General features: G+C 38.5%; 1 protein-coding gene and 1 long non-coding RNA gene across 2 annotated transcripts; both read right to left on the bottom strand.

Annotated features, from left to right (window-relative positions):
* Positions 1-8863: 8863 nt before the first annotated feature.
* Positions 8864-9527, bottom strand: LOC125785792 (uncharacterized). The gene is made up of 3 exons (XR_007428140.1): positions 9387-9527; positions 9183-9263; positions 8864-9001 (listed from the first exon to the last, which is right to left on the bottom strand). It is a non-coding gene; the product is annotated as an uncharacterized LOC125785792 (long non-coding RNA).
* A 1169-nt stretch (positions 9528-10696) lies between these two features.
* Positions 10697-13217, bottom strand: LOC111188453 (B-cell receptor CD22-like). The gene is made up of 5 exons (XM_049470030.1): positions 13187-13217; positions 11657-12001; positions 11324-11575; positions 10963-11223; positions 10697-10701 (listed from the first exon to the last, which is right to left on the bottom strand). The coding sequence occupies exons 1-5, from the start codon at positions 13215-13217 to the stop codon at positions 10697-10699; spliced, it is 894 nt and encodes a 297-aa protein (XP_049325987.1).
* Positions 13218-13459: the final 242 nt, after the last annotated feature.

Genomic DNA, 13459 nt, shown 5'->3' with positions numbered 1-13459 from the left:
TTACTGATTTAGGCAAGGATTATGGCCATGGTTAGGGTTAGGGATATGTTCGGTTTAGGCCAGGATTATGGCCATGGTTAGGGATATGTTCGGTTTAGGCCAGGATTATTGCCATTTTTAGGGTTAGGGATATGTTTGGTTTAGGTCAGGATTATGTCCAGGGTTAGGGTTAGGGATATGTTTGGTTTAGGCCAGGATTATATCCAGGGTTAGGGTTAGGGATATGTTTGGGTAGGTTAAGGATTTACTTGTTTTAGGCCAAGATATTGGCCATGGTTGGGGATAGGGATGTGATTGATTTATAGGGGTATTATTGGTTTAGGCCAGGGTAAGGCTAAGGATTTACTTGGTTTAGGCCAGGATTATGTTCAGGGTTAGGGTCATAGGATTTAATTTAAATTGAATCCTAGAGTTAGGATTATGATCAGGGTGGAGGTTACATTTTGGGATGAGGTTAAATGTGGGTTTAGGTTTAGAATTAGGACCAGACTCTTTGTTTCTTAGATCCAATATCCAACATGTTCCTTTAGGTTATGTTTGTGCGCACATGTCACATTTGAATATGCACAGCTCTTAAGCGAGGTTTGAGAAACCACAATATCACACATCCGCTGTACTTATGACCTTCTGAAACTTGTTTACTGATCAAGCAACTTTTTTCTTTATGGCATAAATTCTTAAAACAAATATTCTTAAACTAAGAAAATAATACATTTCCTAATATTCAATGCTTTATCCTACATTTCAGCCATCATACTTATCAAATCTATCTGTGGATGAACTCTGTGTCATGGTTTAAGACTATGAGGCCTATAGTAAAGCATCATTTCCTCTGCAGCTTTGTCTTGAACTTCCTTTATCATGCTAATCTTGCTCTTTGAACACAGAGAGAGAGCATATTTTTCTATGATTAATTATTTGCATTTTAATTACTATTATTTATTATTTACAGTTTATTTCTTCATCAATTTCTGCAAACATTAAAACAAAGTAATACATTTATTAGTATTATTAGTAAACACCTCTAAATTAGAGAATCAACACATATTTCTGTCTAATTCCAGATTAATAAACTCCAGATATTTGCTAGGTGCAAAACCCAACTTGTGAGGTTGTATTAAATTACTGAGTTTATGTGAATGTTGGATTAAAAACTGCACACTGGAAGCCAATAGACTAAAGGGTGAGAGCCATCAATAGAGCTTGGATTTACAACCATATATTGGCATGTTGAGTGTGTAGTCTAGTTTCTGACACCATCAGTGTTTATTCATTTCCTCAAGACTATCTTAAGTCAGTTATAGTTGTAGATCATTTATTATGATTATGCAGCTTCTATGATGTAAAACTGTCATTTTCTGAGCTATGTATTTAATTCACCTGACCATGAAGTTCAAAGGAAATTTAAACAATAATAACTTAAATTTTAACTTTAAAGTTGAATGAACTTAAGTTCTAAGTCACCATTACTTTAAATATGCCAAATTGCGAAATTGTATCACCCATACTGTCGACTTTGCAACCAGAGCTTGTATAGCAAAAAACAAAGACCTACTCACTTTAGTCATTCTTAAGTGGCAGAATAACATTTTTAGAAAACAATTTCTGGAGAAAAACTACCTGTTGGAATTAATCACTGGAAAAAAATGATGATTCACTTCACTTCAGTTTTGCTGTTCGTGCTTTTATACAGTCAAACAAAACAACGGTTCTATACGTTGATTTAGTTTATATATGCTTTATTACAGACAGAATACACAAATTAAAAATATAGAAATGATGTTTGAAAATGAAGCAAAGCAAAAGCATAAAATTGATGTATTGAGAACTTATTGATAATATAAGCTTATAGAATAGAATAGAATTATTGGCGAAAATGTAATAAACGGTGAAAAATATTGGGACACCTGCTGAAATTTTTTTAAATAAAAACATGTTTATCTATAGCTTTTTTTTCTAAGTAGCTGTTTCTACTGTCCAGGGAACGCCTAGCTCTATTCGATTTTGGAGCATTGCTGTGAGGTTTTGATTGTGTTCAACCATAGGCCAGATCTTGGATGACCACCACCGAACTCATCCCCAAATCATCCCATCCAAAAAAAGTATCGGATGGACCCAGTTTCACTGCTCCACAACTCAATATTGGCCTTACAGAAGTTATTCTATTGGCAAGAGACTTGACATTGCATTGAGCACAACTTTAATTAAAGCATTTGGAAGCATGAATCAGAACAGGTGTCCAAAAGAGAGTGTATTCAAAGCTGTGCGAGGAAAGGTCTGTCCATAGATGGTCCAAAATGACAATGAAGGAGATGTTCTCACTGTTGCTTTACCAAATTCTATGGGATGGAAATACAGTTTAGAAGACACACACACACATAAAGTTATTAATATTAGACAAAAAATGTGCTTAGTTCATATGAATTTAACTATGTACATATATGTTCTTTGTTAAATAAAGCTTGATTCTAAATTAATAAATGATTTATTAATAAATAACTGGAGCTCTGTAAAAAAAAACAGTAAGGGCCCATTTTAGTGATTTATAGGTGAGCCATCAACCATGCAGCTTGATTTAGGGCGTGTCAGTGTGTCATTGCTGTCATAGCCTTGCTCAGCCTTAAAACTTATATAAGGCATATACTATTTCTCTTAATTAATCATGGGTGTGCTTAATTTTTGGGTGTAATGTAAAATAAACCAATCAGCGTGTCTCTTGTCACGCCCATGAGTGTAGCTATATTCAGATGCACTATTGCTATTTAAACGATGCAGGTGAAAGGTGTGAAAATAGACTGTTGACAGGGTTAAAGATAGCAATGAGCAATGAGGTAGTGCCTTGTAATTGCATGGCATGGCCTTCAGCAAGCCACTATTACATTCACTGAGACTAGGTGGACTGAGAAGTTCACACTGTAAACTGCTGGTGTGATATGATGGTTGGTCACCCCTAGTAGTGATAGGAGGAACAGTAAGAGCTCAGTGATATGTGCAGAACATGAGTGTAGATATATTCAGAAGCACTATTGCTATTTAAACGATGCAGGTGAAAGGTGTGAAAATAGACTGTTGACAGGGTGTAAGATAGCAATGAGCAATGAGATAGTGCCTCGTAATTGCATGGCATGGCCTTCAGCAAGCCACTATTACATTCACTGAGACTAGGTGGACTGAGAAGTTCACAGTGTAAACTGCTGGTGTGATATGATGGTCGGTCACCCCTAGTAGTGATAGGAGGAACAGTAAGAGCTCAGTGATATGTGCAGGACATCCTGCAGACACAAATGTTGTTGCTTCTCATAGCAGAACGCCCAAATGATAGCATTTTACAGCAGGATAATGCTCACCCAGATACAGCAAGAGTTTCCCAGGAATGTCTCCACCAGATTTCTAGATTTAGCATCAATCCACCATCTATAGAAGCAGCTGAGATGCAAGCTTCTAACTCACATAACTGTACATTTTCCCCAATAAACTAATAGAGTTTCCATTCACTTTAATGCTGTAATCATTAAATATATTATCACTACATCAACGCAGCTTTAATATTATAAACTCACGTCCATGTCAACGTAGTCTGAATTTGTGGATGTTTTATCATCCTGACCATTGAGTCCAATGTCCTGTAAAAAAAGAGAAATCATTATTTATCAAGTCCAAAATAATTTGTTTTTCAAATGAATTATCCCAGATTTTTTTTTCTCTTCTTCTATTTTATAAGAGATTAAACACAGGTTAAACACAAGCTGCGGTCCAATCTGATTCTGAAGGCAGCATGAGATGTTTCCTTCACCAGGAAAGCAATCCCATGATGCATTTCACCAGCTCAGAGTTTCAGCGCTCAGATTTAAAAACATGGCGGACAGAGCCGAGCTTATCGCGCTAATTTACCGGGTAAGCTAACACGTATCTAGCCGACAGAGTACCAAACGCTTCTTCTGGTAAAATATCTGCTGGATATTTTACCTGATCTGATCCATCCTGATCAGATGAACAGAACAGAACACTTACAGTGTTTAACACAATGCTATAAACCAAATGAAGTTCTACCATGTTCTACTAAATTCTATTGACCTAGAGATGAAGATTAAGATCAAAATAAAGAGAAGAAGAAGAAGAAGAAGAAGAAATCCTCCTTCTCCTTCCACTGAGATCCAAACTGCAGATCTGATCTGATCTTCTGAGGGAAGAAGATCATTTCCATCACTTTACTGAGTCTTTATTTAAATACTGGAACTAATTACATTATTATTCACCACCTACTCTGAACATCAATCATCACAGATCCATTCTGAACTCCAACTGCATTCTGAGCTTCACAGTAGTACAGTCCAGTGTGATCAGCAGTGATGTTGATGATACTGAAACTGTCCAGATCCTACAGGTGAGTCTCCACCATCTTTAAACCAGGTGTAGTTCTCCACAGGTGGGTATCCATCACTGCTGCAGGTCAGAGTCACTGAACTTCCCTCCACTATTCCACCAGAGGGAATGATGGACACTGAGACGCTCTTTGGAGGATCTAGAGACAGATCTGACTTTAGCGTTTCTTGCTAATCTCTAATATCACTGTGTGGTTCAACCATTCCCAGAGTTTAGAGAAGAATGAGAACTTTACTCACGTCTGACTCTGAGAGTTTGAGCAGTAGAGGGGAGATGTTCAGATCCTCTTACAGCACAGCTATAACTGCCTGCATCCTCACTGCTGACTGTCTGCAGGTGGAGCTGCTGATTCTTCTGGATCATCTCTGTGGTTAAAGGACGTCCATCTTTGTACCAGATGAATGTTGGATCAGTCAGACTGCAGGTGGTTTTACACGTCAGAACTGCTGATTCTCCTTCTGTTACTTCTCCAGGAGATTCTACATGGAGCTCTGAGACAAGGAGAGAATTCTCATTAAATTCTTTTTTATTTTGTTTACTGAAATTGTCGAATTTTGGAAAAACAATTAAAAAAATAATCTCACCAGTAACATTAAGAATGACATTAGGATTTCCCATCCATTTCTTTTGATCATCATCTGCTTTGATTCTGAAGTTGTACTTGCGTTCATCCTTTTTCGTTACGTTACTCAGTTTGAGAGAGTAGTACGTTTTATTATCAGTTAAACACTCAACCCTGCCTGAGTAATCTGGACCTAATCTCAGATCAGTCGGCTCCACCCAGGGATCTGGATATTTCATACAAAATGTTTTTTTTAGTTCAAGTTTGCCTAAATCAGATGGGAGTGTAAAAGTGCCTTTAATAAACACTGTAGATCCATTTACAGCACATATTTTCTGCTGTTCGTACGTCACAATCCACTCTGCTCCAGAAGCTCCTGAAACATAAGATGCAGTAAAGATCTGATTACTGAGGCTGGAGATTCTGTAGATTACAAGTTTATGAAAATAAAGATAATATAATTAATGTGGTGAAGGGGAGTGGAGGGTGCGAAGTTATTCAGGTATTAATAATAGAAGAGATATGAAGAGATATTGAATGAAATAATCGGAAAACTATTCCTGCTTAAAATGTGTGAAGCTAGAATGAACTGCAGCTGCTGATGAGAAGAGGAACAACTGCAAACATAAAATATCCTCACCTGATCTACAGAAGCTCCTATCACCAAACTTCATGTTAAAGTGATGTTAAAGTTCAGCTTCTACCATCAGAAAGTGTTAAACCTCCTCCCCTTTCTAAGACTGAGACGTAACAAAACACTTTACCTGAAGAATTAATTGCATTTCACTAATAATTCACCCAGTTCATGAACACTTATAATTGGACTTTAAAAGCTTTTTCATTTTGATATTTTGGGCTCTCTTTAAGTGCCTATTCTCCACTCCAAACATTTGAGTTTTGTTCTCAATGCTGAGTCAAGAGCAGTATTAGCATTAGCTGCTAATGGCGCTAAGTGCTAAACTCTTTTTTGTTCAGAGATATTATCGGCCTGTAGCCTGCTGCTAACCCCGGCCAGCACTGCTGGAGCAATATTAGCATTAGCCGCTAGCTGTGCTACATCTTTTGCCGTTCAGAGGTGACTATTATCGGCCTGTGGCCTGCTGCTAACCCCGGCCAGCACTGCTGGAGCAATATTAGCATTAGCCGCTAACTGTGCTACATCTTTTGCCATTCAGAGGTGAGTATTATCGGCCTGTAGCCTACTGCTAACCATGGCCAGCACTGCTAGAGCAGTATTAGCATTAGCCGCTAACTGTGCTACATCTTTTGCCATTCAGAGGTGAGTATTATCAGCCTGTAGCCTACTGCTAACTCCGGCCAGCACTGCTAGAGCAGTATTAGCCGCTAACTGCGCTAAGTGCTATCGTAGTCACGTTTCTGGAGAGGTGCACATCGGGCTACGGCGTAGGGTTGATACAGGAGTATAAAAGGGTCAGACTGGAAAATGAGTATTTATATTAGTGTGCCGGTCTAAGTGTGTTGGGGGAGGGGCACTAGCCCCCCAGAACTCCCCCTGCACCAAAATTACAGCCCAATATGGTGATTTTCTTCTAACAGAATATACATAACCTTTAAGCTAGAGTGAAAAACGTTATCATTAATCTAAACCCCTCCCCCAATCACCAATCATAACACTCTACCACTACTGATACATCAGAAACCACACAAACTACTTTAACCTGAATCTACTGCTACAGACAGACCTGCTGCACGAGGGCCTGTACTTGTGTCCTGCTGCACGAGGGCCTGTACTTGTGTCCTGCTGCACGAGGGCCTGTACTTGTGTCCTGGTGCACGAGGGCCTGTACTTGTGTCCTGCTGCACGAGGGCCTGTACTTGTGTCCTGGTGCACGAGGGCCTGTACTTGTGTCCTGCTGCACGAGGGCCTGTACTTGTGTCCTGGTGCACGAGGGCCTGTACTTGTGTCCTGCTGCACGAGGACCTGTACTTGTGTCCTGCTGCACGAGGGCCTGCACTTGTGTCCTGGTGCACGAGGGCCTGTCCTGCTGCTTGGTTACTAATGTTTATTTGAGTAAACAACAACTGAACAAAGATCACTATCAGCCTCCAGAGCTTCACACATTTGCATATTCTCACTTTAGAAGACTTTACAGTTCAGCTGACTGCTTGTGATTTCCGCTGTAACTGTGAAATAAACCCCAGCAGCAGAAACTCATCTCCTTCTTACCATCAGCGCTCTGCACACAGAAGATATAAACTCATAATTTAATACATAATTAAATATTAATAATGATGCTTTATGAACGTCTCCACCAATCCTGATGATCATTAAAGTGATAATTCTGCTGTTATTGTTATGGTTACTGTGTCTTTAAGCAGTAGTGAGGGGTGATGATTCTGTCTGCAGTTTGGGAACTGAGAGCAGGGGGCGCTGTTTAGTCTGCTGTGTGAAATTAGAGGCTTTAATACAGAGATCTGTGAAGCTGAGAGATTTTTATATTTAATATCAACCCCAATGGGTCAAACCCATTTATGAAGTAAAGCATATTTATAATGACAAATGAAATGTGAAATATTGATATGTACACATTTGCAATAAAGGGAATGAAATAAATACCTAAATAAACAAAACTAATTAAAAAGAACAAAGAAAATACTAACACTACTTCTGCAGTAATATCTCTACTACTAATAATAATATTATTATTAATAAAAATAGAAATAATTCAAGTTTGCTTTATTGTTTATAAAATCAGCCCAAAAGTCCAAATTTGCATTCGTCAACTTTATTAAAAGTAAAAAAAAAATTAACCAAATACAGCTTTTTAATGCAAAGAAAAATAAAAATTAAAATACAATAAAAATTCAATCAATTACAAGCTGTGTCTCCACTCTGATCATTCTGTCTGAATTAACTCTTTAATTCTCTTTATTTACATCTATAACTGGATAAAAATCCAATCCTAGACTCCATCTCTGTCTCTGCTCTTAAAACACAGCTGGATCTCAATTCCATTTCTAACAGAGTTACAGATTCTGTTCCAAAAAAGAGCTTTTAGACCCGAAATTCAGACCCCTGGAGTGTTGTCCTCATTCATGACCTTTCTGAGGACCCAACCTTCCACAAATTTCCAGAAAAGAACGATACAATGCTGAAGCTACACACATTATAAACTCTATGATCCCTATCTTACATCCTGTGCAAGGCATGTTGTGATGCTCATAGCTATCTTACACCCCTTACATCTTACACTTACACCTGATGGGCGTGGTGTTCTGGAAATGAGGTGTGTTCAGGTACATTTCGGTTTTGCTTGTTTATCTTGGTAACAGAAAACACAGGAGCTCCACTGACTGAATACAACCTAGACAGACGCCAACAGTCAGAGTTCATCGCTATCTCCACAACTTTTACATCAACAATAAACAGAAAAGTAAATAAAATAACATTGCTGTTCCCGTAAATGAGCTGCTGGAGCTCCTTCACAGCGTCAACCAGCAGCTCAGTTTCCTCTGCTGAGAAGAGTTTGTTGGACACGTCCAGGTAGCTGCACCGTTACAATAGCAATCCCCCAAAGACAGAGCTCACCTGACTCTTAAAGAGAATGATGAGCAAGAGATACTCTGATTGGTTTATTTCACGTTATACTAAAAATTAACCACAACCTTGATTAATTAAGAGATTTGGTACATGGCTTTTGTGCATATTAAGTTGCGCAAGGTTTACTTTTCCTGTCGTTATGAAAGCAAAGACACATTGACACATCCTAAATTAAGCTGCAGGGAGCACAGTTGATGACTATAGATCACTAAAATAGGGCTCTATTACACTACATAAAAGAAAACATAGTTGAATTGTATTATTTTTACAATGAATATTAAAAAAATGTCTTTTAATTCACTAGTAAATGAGTTTAATTGAAAGAGAGAGCGTCCTCTATTACCCTACGATCCAAAAACAAAAGAAGAGAAAGAAGAGCAGAAGAAAAGAGAGTTAGAATAAACAGTAATGTATAATAGAATAAATCTGCCTCTCTTCAGCAGGTGAGATCATTCTCCAGGCTGATCTTCTTCTCAGTGTTGGATTCTCAGCGTCTGAAAAAGGAATAAAGTCAGTAAAGTGTATCAGAACTGGTCTACAGTCTCCCACCTTCACTCCAACAGTCTAACCTTCAGTCTGAGGATATAAATCCAGGTTAGAACTCAGTCTGTTACCTGGAAGAAGGTACTTATGTTCTGTGTTAAAGTGTGATGATCTTTAAACTGTGGAACTCACTGCTAGAGTCTCGTACTCTGGAGACCTGGACTGAGGGTCCAGAGCTTCATAGGTGTCGTCAGTAGACCTGGCCTGAGCAGCCTGTGGGAGGGAGAGATAGAATAAAGCAGAAGATGAAAGAGAAGAATGAAAGATCTCCACTGGGTTTAGAGAGCTAGGAACTCTTTAAAGATCTAGAGGAAGGGTTTATGAAGAGACACTCACTGCGAGAGTCTGGTACTCATCATCAGAGGACCTGGTTCTGCGCTGGAGAGCTGTGTAGGTGGGGTCTTTAGCATTAGGGTCAGGGTTCTGCTGGGGGGACGGTTAGAGGAGATGTGGAGATCAGAATGATGGAGATCAAGAGTCTAAACTCATCAATCAGGATCACTTTCAACAATCAATTTGATCTGTTTTTAGTTCTAACTCTTATATTTTAACTGCTCTCATGTATATAAACACCAAGTTTCCTCATTAACTTTGATTTTATAACATTGGCCTATGCTAGTTTTGCATTTATTAAGATAAAACACCAAATTTTGACTTATCTCATAGAAACAATGAACATTTCACATGCACAAAAATGTGTTTATTATATTTATTATATCGCTTTTTCCAAAAATTCCCAGTTCTTTCTTTAGCAGTGTGCACTTGTATCCAGTCAGTTCCAAAATAACAAAGAAAACATGAAAAATCTGTGTAAAAGCCTTAAAAACCCATCAGGATTTACAGTTTTTAAAATCCCCCAATCACTTCCCATCAACAAAAATAGCCAAAAAACATTCAGAACTGAGAACTTTTTCACTCTTGTCTTCATAAATTGTCCACAGAACGAGCAAAATGCATCTGCTGGAATGAATGATGCCTAAATTAATGATCTAAATGAACTATAGCTCTATACACAAGTTCACTTCCTCATCAGAACATCGTATGAAATGATTGGTTATTCAGTCCCATAAAGTTCTAGAAAGTTCTACACAATTCTGGACAGTTCTAGAAACTTCCTGATAGATCTCATAGTTCTAGAAGCTTCTCGAAATCTAAACTCAATATCCATACAGAATATTTCTCAAATATTCAAAAAATAGATCAATTTCTAATATTTATTAAAAAGATCATGTTCTGTAATCAGTAGTTCTGATTCAGGTTCAGCTCTTAGATCAGCACTTTGGACAGCACCCTCACCTTTTCTCACTTATATCCCATAAACCTTACAGCTACACCTACTGCCCCCTACAGGACACAGTGTGGAATTACAGCATTACAGTGATTTTCTAAAGCAGTGTTTTAATTCTGGTTCTGGATCCACTGAACTGCAGCTTCTCCAGCATAACCTGTTCCATCACATCTGATCCAGATCATGAAGGAGATTAATTAATCATGTTTTATTGAGTTAGATTAGATGTGTTGATTTAATCTAAAGGAAATTACTGCCACCTCCTGGTGAACCTCATAATTACATGTGTTTATCGGTGATTAATAAGATAAATTTACCTGATTTGATCCAGTACCTTCAGATCCAGCAGCTCTTTTCTTCATCCTGTGATGAAGGAACACAAAACCAAACCTTTACATAACAGAACTTTCTGAATGAGGAGACTTAGAGCTAAACTGTACTGACCTGTAGATAAAGAACAAGATCATCAGAAAGAGAAGAAGAAGAAGAAATCCTCCTCCTCCTCCCACTGTGATCCAAACTGCAGATCTGATCTGTTTTTCTGAGGGAAGAAGATCATTTCCATCACTTTACTGAGTCTTTATTTAAATACTGGAACTATTTACATTATTATTCTCCACCTACTCTGAACACCAATCATCACAGATCCATTCTGAACTCCAACTGCATTCTGAGCTTCACAGTAGTACAGTCCAGTGTGATCAGCAGTGATGCTGATGATGCTGAAACTCTGTCCAGATCCTACAGGTGAGTCTCCATCTTCTTTAAACCAGGTGTAGATCTCCACAGGTGGGTCTCCATCACTGCTGCAGGTCAGAGTCACTGAACTTCCCTCCACTATTCCACCAGAGGGACTGATGGACACTGAGACGTTCTTTGGAGGATCTAGAGACAGATCTGACTTTAGCGTTTCTTGCTAATCTCTAACATCACTGTGTGGTTCAACCATTCCCAGAGTTTAGAGAAGAATGAGAACTTTACTCACGTCTGACTCTGAGAGTTTGAGCAGTAGAGGGGAGATGTTCAGATCCTCTTACAGCACAGCTATAACTGCCTGCATCCTCACTGCTGACTGTCTGCAGGTGGAGCTGCTGATTCTTCTGGATCATCTCTGTGGTTAAAGGACGTCCATCTTTGTACCAGATGAATGTTGGATCAGTCAGACTGCAGGTGGTTTTACACGTCAGAACTGCTGATTCTCCTTCTGTTACTTCTCCAGGAGATTCTACATGGAGCTCTGAGATCATTTGAGAATCATCAGAACAGGAAAGTGATTTATTTAAACAGGAAAACATTGAGAAGCTCTGCTTTAACTTACCTGTAACTCTGAGTCTAATTCCAGGACTTCTCATCCATCTCTGACCTTCTACATCTGTTATGACTCTGTAGCAGTACTCATGTTCATCCTTCTTCATTACGTTACTCAGTTTGAGGGCGAAATTATTATTTTTATCATGAAAATACTCAACCCTGCCTGAGTAACCTGGGATTGTTCTCAGATCAGGTGGCTCTTGCTTTGGAACTACATCTATGACCCAAAACTTCTGTTTGACTCTAAGACGTTCTGGATGTGTAAAACTTCCGTTCATAAACACTGTAGATCCATTTAAAGCACATATTTCCTGCTGGATGTAATTCGTACTCCACTCTGCTCCAGAAGCTCCTGAAACATAAGATGCAGTAAAGATCTGATTACTGAGGCTGGAGATTATCAGACAGTCAGAAACTCCAGCAGCTACTGAACAACACTGATCTGATTCTGAGAGAAAACATAAAGAGAGAAGAGCTCTGAGGTTCCTGGAGTTCTAGAGAGAGTCTAGTTCTAGTCCAGAACAGTTTAATGATCAGTTCAGCAGTGAATCACTACAGTCATGATGAAAGAGAACAGTGAGGGAGATAAAGTCAGATGTTTCAGTGATGGAGTTACAGTAGGATCTTCTGACTCACCAACAACCATCAGCAGAAACACCAGAGGAAGTGACATCATCAGCCTGCACAACATCAAACAATAAAGCTTTATACTTAAAGATAAAATCATACAAAAAAATAAAACAATACAAACACACCACTGTACACACACACATACACACACACACACACACACACACACACACAAACACACACATACACACACACACACACACACACACACATATATATATATATTAATACAGTATAGAGAGAGTACATCAAATGATAGAAATCATTTTTGCATTACAATCAATACTGATCCATCTCAACCAGTATTGAATTAGAAATAGGAATGATCTAGCACATTTACCTCAAAGGCAACTTTTATGATTGATTTTCTACAGTTTTACAGTTCAGACTTTTAAATATTGCTATAAATATATAAAAATTACAGAAATTGAGCTGTTTTTACCTCTCTGAACTGAGTGTCGTCTGCAGCAGGAGAACAGCGAGTGAAGACTGAAGAAACAGCGCTGAAGTTAAAGCTGATAAAGCTTGTGGTTTATTTCGGTCCTGCATTCATTTAAATAATACTGTAACTACTTCTTGTTTACAGGACTGTCAAAGAAATAAATTAGTAATAAGTAATAAGCTAGTAGTGCTCTGCAAACTAATTTAACTAAATTCAGTCCAATAACTTTTTACTTATTACTGCAATTAAAGGGTAACATGTTCAGTATTTGTCTTTTAAGACTATATAATAAATATATAAGGGATTATTATAAGGGAACACACATTTAAACACAGAGTAGAAAAGGTAAAGTAAATATTCTAGAGATTTCAGCCCCAATCACCAATCATAACCCTGTACCACTACTGATACTGATCAGAAACCACACAAACTACTTTTAACACACCTGAATTTACGGCTACAGACCAGCCTGGATGCACAAGTGCCGACAAGGCATTCTACACGAGAGCAAGGAAGACCACACCTCCTCAAAACGACCAGGTACTGTGCCACCACTGTCAACCCATGGAAAGGATGTGCACAACAGCTTGCAGATGTTCTCATGAACATTTTCAACAGTTCTCGGAGTACTGCAGACCTTCCAACGTGCTTCAAGACTAGCCTGGATGCACAAGTGCCAAATAAGTCTTGAGTGTCCTGCCTCAATGACTACCGTCCCATCGCACTTACTCCAATCAT

The sequence above is a fragment of the Astyanax mexicanus genome, chromosome 21, assembly GCF_023375975.1.
Source record: "Astyanax mexicanus isolate ESR-SI-001 chromosome 21, AstMex3_surface, whole genome shotgun sequence".
In the NCBI taxonomy this organism is placed as follows: domain Eukaryota; kingdom Metazoa; phylum Chordata; class Actinopteri; order Characiformes; family Acestrorhamphidae; genus Astyanax; species Astyanax mexicanus.
The sequence above is the reverse complement of the archived record's forward strand: the minus strand, read 5'-3'. Positions and strand labels throughout refer to the sequence as shown.